At 34.6% G+C, this 6402-nt stretch overlaps 1 protein-coding gene across 2 annotated transcripts; it reads left to right on the top strand.

Moving 5' to 3' along the window:
- Window positions 1–688: 688 nt before the first annotated feature.
- LOC118063347 (transcription factor RAX3) lies at window positions 689–2346 on the top strand. 2 transcript variants are annotated; one of them, XM_035077369.2, is made up of 3 exons: window positions 689–1151; window positions 1244–1376; window positions 1464–2346. In XM_035077369.2, exons 1-3 carry the CDS (start codon window positions 1016–1018, stop codon window positions 2227–2229), a joined length of 1035 nt encoding a protein of 344 aa, XP_034933260.1. In that variant the 5' UTR covers window positions 689–1015; the 3' UTR covers window positions 2230–2346. The 2 variants fall into 2 exon arrangements, with proteins under 2 accessions (XP_034933260.1, XP_034933261.1); XM_035077370.2 differs by having other exon boundaries at window positions 696–1151; window positions 1247–1376.
- Window positions 2347–6402: the final 4056 nt, after the last annotated feature.

The raw sequence follows: 6402 nt of genomic DNA, 5'->3' as shown, positions 1-6402 counted from the left end.
TATACATATCAACTTAAATTTTTATTAGTAATATAAACTTGTTCCATGAGTTTCATGTGTAGAATGACAAAATTACCTCTAACTATTCATGTCACTAGAAAACAATTGGGGACAAACAATTAGGTGTAATTTGGTCACTTCAAACATAAATTAAGAATCGACTCTGCCAGCACAATCCCATTAATTGGTCCCATAATAGTTATAATACCTGCATATGAATCTCGGGTCAGGAGGATGAATTAAAACTTGATTTTTTTTTAATTTTAAATAATATCAAAATAATATATTTTTTTAATATATATTTTTTAAATTAACAGATTTTAACATGGGTTTTTGTTATCGGGTTTTACTTCGCGGTTGCGTGTCAATTTAGTTTTATAAATCGGTTTAGGCCGAGTCAATTTCTCACAAATAATAAATATCAGTTGCTATTGGCTGATGTTAGATCCTACGTTGCCAGAGCCGAAGGAACTATTCAACCAATGTTTTTGAGGTTTGATCTGCTCTACTTAGCATTTAGCCAGGTCCAAACAATTGCAGGGTAGGGTCATGATCATATGATCAAATCATATCATATCATGAGACACTATGGGTAAATTAGATTTGGGTATTATATATGAGAAAGAAGAAAGTCAAGAAGAGAGATGGGTGTGAACTAGTGGGTATCTTGAATAGATTCTGGGCTAATAACAAGGACAAATAAGAAAAACCTTGCTCTACTGTTGTGCCTATTCTTAATTGAATTACCCATTATTCAATTCATAAAGTCTCCTCCTTTTTCTCATAAAGTCTTCTTTTTGAAAATCTTGACGAGTCTCCATGTTTCTCCTTGATCTCCAGCTACCATACAGTACTTACAGTTAACATTTTCTCCCACACACTTGTGTGTGTGTGTCTATGTATATATACACACACACACACATATAAGTAACGTTATATATCATTACCATTCTTCCCAAGGAGATATAAGAAAGGGAAGCTAAAGCTTTAACACAAAAACAAGAGAGCAAGAATCATGGGGAGAGCTCCTTGCTGTGACAAAGCCAACGTGAAGAAAGGTCCATGGTCTCCGGAGGAAGATGCCATACTCAAGGCCTATATTGAGCAGCATGGAACGGGTGGCAATTGGATTGCCTTGCCCCAGAAGATAGGTAACTGATATATATATGTACATAGATTGTTAATTTGCCTGTAATTTAGTGTATGTGATCATCAACTAACTAATTTATTTGCTATATACAAGTAGGCCTGAAAAGGTGTGGCAAGAGTTGTCGACTTAGATGGTTGAATTATCTCCGTCCAAACATTAAACATGGAGGGTTTTCAGAGGAAGAAGATAACATTATTTGCAGTCTCTATATAAGTATTGGAAGCAGGTAATATAGTTAGTGCATTTTTCATGTGCAATATGCATCTATATCCATGATCCTAACAATAATTCGTTCGTATAATTAATGATATAGGTGGTCTATCATTGCTGCTCAGCTACCTGGAAGAACCGATAATGATATAAAAAACTACTGGAACACAAGGCTTAAGAAGAAGCTCTTAGGAAAACAGCGCAAGGAACAAGCAGCCCGGCGAGCTAGTCTCAAGCAAGAAATCATGACAAAGAGAGAAATAAACGAGAGCTTCATGGTTCCTGGGGCTATCCCTCATCAACAAAGCCCTTACTGGCCAGAGGTACCAGCTCTAGTCATGAATCAAAACCAAGATTCTCATTTGATGGATCAAGAATCCATTAGGAACTTGCTGATCAAACTTGGTGGGAGATTTTCTGACAATAATCAAGAGTCAGCCCTATTCACTACAGTCAACAATTACCCTCTCGACGGTTCAAGCAGACAAGATCAAGTACCATACACAAACTCCATAGATGTGCTTTCTTCTTCGGCACCCATGCGATCAATGGATAGTACCAGTTGTTCACAATTTCCTAATAGCAACTACAACGGTCCAGATATGTGTCAAGCTGGACTTGAAAACTTGTTGGTCGAGCTAGGTGGATTGGTCTGTAGCAACCCACAACGTGTAGAAGGTTTGGATAGTTTCTATGGGATGGACATGGCTGCCAGTGGCAGCACGGGGGCTAGTTCTGCAGAAAGTAACAGCTGGGGACATATAAGCTCTCTTGGTTATCCTCAGCTTGTTTCTGACTATGAAACTTGCTTGCAAAGCATGCCACAAGATTCATCTTTTGAAGATTCAAGCTTCTTTGGGCCACAATGACAATACTAGCTGTATAAACCAGTTTGTTCAGTTTATATATATATCTATAGGAATTTGGAGTCTGGATGTCAGGAAACCTTGAGAATTTAATTTAGTCAAGAAATTTGTTTTTGTTTTTGTTTTGTTTTTTTTTTTTTTTTTTGTGACTTTCACTTTCATTTTCACCACTTCATCGATCATTTTCCCGTTCATTAATGATAAGCAGCTAATTTCTTTCCATTTAATCCTCTTGATTTCTACTGTTTTGGTTGAATTGCTTCATAGCAGAATGAATTAAGAGGAACTTAATTTGACACCATTCTTTTCGTTTTTTTAGGCTTAACTAACTATTAAATTGTATGCGGAACCTGAACTCAAAAATCAATCACCACTTATTAGAAAAACATTAGAAATGAATTCTGTAAATAATTTAAATACATCATTAACGCAAACTTTACTACTCTAGATTATGTTAAATAGCAAAACCAAACTATTATTAGATCTCAATCCTCACAGAGAAATCGAGTTTAATTAGTTTCTAGATTAAAATAGCATATTTTCATGAGTGTGGGCACCACTAGACAACATTCATTGGTAATTGGGTTAAATCCAGGTTTATATTAGTGACTCAGAGCGATAGATAAAGATCAATGGAGCTGTGGAAGACTTAGTGCTGTATTATCTATTAATTTCTTAAATGAAACGTAAAAAGTACGTACAATTGGTGGAATTAAGTAAATGCACCTGTCACAAAGTTTGCTCAAGTTGTTCATGGAATGGCATGCAGTAATAAAAGCGGGAAAGATTGCTTTGACGTTTTGGCAATGATTTGCTCGGCTCTAGCTAAAGTAGGGCATCACAAAGTGGCTGCATTCCCTTTTCTTTTATCTTCATGTCTGCAACGCAACAAGAGGTGTGTCTTCGCACATGCTATGATCACTCCATGTAGTTCCAACTACATCTGCCAAATCGCCAAGCACTTTCTATATGGGACTTTACTGCTAGTGTTATATATGTTACTGATTCTATCTATGTGTGTGTCTTCAGATCGATTAATTTATAATATGTAATAACAGAATATATTTATAATATATTCTTGAGCATCCTAGCTATCTAGCTAGGTCATTTAACCTCCTTTTCTACAGTTCAATTCATGATGCATTCTCTACCTGGTATATTAACGAAAGCAAATTGCTACAGATGTTGATTCCAAGATTAAAACTTAGAAAACTAATTAATGATCAAAGAAATTAATTATAGTTTAAAAATATCTAAATTGAATCCTTTTGATGTATGGAAATATGTCATATTTACACCTCAGTGCAACCTCATCCAATTGAGACCTTATGATTTGAATTTTCGACAGCTTATAGGCATGTGCTGTGATCCAAGATAGTTTGCTTGGAGTCAACATTCTTGGTTTACTTTTGGAGGGTGAGTTTTAATGCGTTAGAAACATGTCGAAAACTCATTTGTCATCCATAATGCCGTTTTTCAGAGACTTAATTTCATTTTAGTTGTAAAGTTTTTTTCTTAAGAAATTTATCTAGACTGTAGTTTTATTTTATTGCAATTTGGTCCCCTTTTGGGATCCTTTGGTCCTCACGTTTATAATCTAGTCCTTATAACAAAACCTCCTTGCAATTATTGTCCATGATTCAAATAGTTTTCTTTGTATTATTGTATCGATAGTGCTTGTGGTAAAGGTAATTTCATTTTTCCTTAAATCATTACGTGATTAAGAATTCATATTTTTTTTTTAAATTAAAGGGATTAAAATGAAAGTTTGACAACTTTCATATATTATTATAATTTTTATGGTTCAAATAATTAAAAAATTATTTTAAGGAGACAGATTGTATTTTTGAAGAACACATAAGGACCTAAAAAATCTTTCAAATAAGAATCAAATTTTAAATAAGAAAGTAGAGGGACTATTTCTTTTTTTCAAAATTATAAGACTGAAATGAGAATTTATTGACATTATTTTTTAATAGATAAAACAATATAATCGGATATAACCAATGGGTTTTTCACACATGTCCGATTGCCAAAATCCACCCTTCAATAATCACCAAAACATTTCGACCCCAAACACACTCCCTTCGGGTTCTTAAATTTCAAATTCTAACATTCTAATTTGAGAGAAGTTAACAAAAGAAAAAAAAAACTTGCTTACCCATGAAATTTAATAAAAAAAAAATGTGATTTTTGCAATGTAGGGTTTAGAACTATAAGAGTATATATCCACCACCTGACCTACCACCTTAGGGTTGATGCAGAAAAATAAATTATAAACATTTAACAGTGGTGGGATACTTATAATATTCATTATTAAAATTGTAGGGTTGAAAAGCAAACACCAAAGGAAAATACATGCATGACGTAAATTCTCTTTTTCCATGCTCATAAGTCAAAAACATAGAAAAAAGGTAAGCACTATGATTGACAAAATTGACCTGGTCCCTTTGTGGCCTCGGGAAAAATTCAAGATCAAGCACTGACAGCTTACACGTTTTTTATTTTTATTTATGTGGATGTCCGGCTAGCTTACGCGTATCACGATTAATCTTATGACCATTACTGAACATTTTGCAAACTCAATAAACATGTAAAGCACCACAGGAGTAACAGGCGTGCACAGTAAGGTTTGAATCCAGGATGCAGAGAAAACAAAATAAATCTCTTTAATCGCTGGGTCAAAACCTCAATTGCAGCAGCTTACAAGTTTCATGACATGGTTTAGTGATGAAAGTGGTATGTATCTAATAATATTCATGAGTCTCAGGTTGAACAATTTTCAATGTCCTATCTATCTTATATATAGTCACCAACTCAAAAAAAAAAAAAAAAATCACTGTTTATTCACTTCACTTTATAATTTATTTATTTTTAAATTTTTTTATCTGTTTGAAATTAATTTTTTTAGTGTTATCTCATTTTTTTGATATATTAATGTAAAAAATAATTTTTAAATAATAAAAAATAATTATAGCTTAGTTGACGTCGCACGGATTCCTCGAAAAAATAAAATGCAAGTACTCTACCTCTTGCCATTGATGTCACTGCTTACACAATACATCATTCTAGCTTGTTCAAACGTTTTGAAATGGCTAGAGAGAAGTTTCCTGGGTCTTGCGCGGCACAAGGGCACGATTTTCTGTGGATTTTCATGTCTGGTTTTGGATGGTGCGCATGCTCTCTCCTCAACCATTGGATGTGCAGCATGCCAAGTTTGATCAATATATCTTGATGGCTGGGAGGCTTTGAATTTCCTTGTCAATTTCTGTTGTGGCATTATAGAATTACTGCTTAATTGAGTGCAAAATTATTAGTCATGGGTGCATGCTTGTTGTGTAGGGATCAACTTTTTAATATTCTAATAATATAGCCATTATACCTTCCATTTGGATTTGTTGTGTAGCTGTTTGTTGAGGATGTTGAAACATTCACTAGCTCGGTCATTCATATTTGTCAACAAGAGCTGCCGTGAGAGGGAGATCGGAGTTCATTTGTTAATTCTTCAGCCGACGTTCACACAGAGAAACAAGTGTTAACATTTCCAGAAAAACGACTCCGTGGATGACAGGAGAAATTAAGAACACACACACACACACACACACACACACACACACACCTTGAGGAGCAAAGTTTTCTTATATTGTCTGGCTTGGTCCTAGCTAGGGGTCAAAGAAATTAAGAGAACACACACACACACACACACACACACACCTTGAGGAGCAAAGTTTTCTTATATTGTCTGGCTTGGTCCTAGCTAGGGGTCAAAGAAATTAAGAACACACACACACACACCTTGAGGAGCAATTAAAATTTTCTTATATTGTCTGGCTTGGGTCCTAGCTAGGGGTCAAAGAAGCATGTATTTTCCAGTCTCTGAAAGGAGAAATGAGGAGCCAGCTCATTGCTAAATTGGCGAAGAAAACAAGCTCAAAATGTAAAGTGCTTCGCGGTAGGTTCTCCCATCTCTTTCCGTACAAAAAAAAGAAGAAAGAGGAAAGCGAAATAAATTAATACAAACGGGTAGAAAGAATCATAGATTGATTTTTTTAGATTTATACTTCATTATCAAATTAACGTGCAAATCCATGCCATGATAATATTAATAGCAAATTAGAAACTGTGCTCTCTCTCCTTTTTCTTTGTACAAATCCATCATAACTTATTGTATTTGGT

This window comes from Populus alba, chromosome 7, assembly GCF_005239225.2.
Source record: "Populus alba chromosome 7, ASM523922v2, whole genome shotgun sequence".
Taxonomy (NCBI): Eukaryota; Viridiplantae; Streptophyta; class Magnoliopsida; order Malpighiales; family Salicaceae; genus Populus; species Populus alba.
Note: the sequence above shows the minus strand (reverse complement) of the source record. Positions and strands in the feature narration are given on the sequence as shown.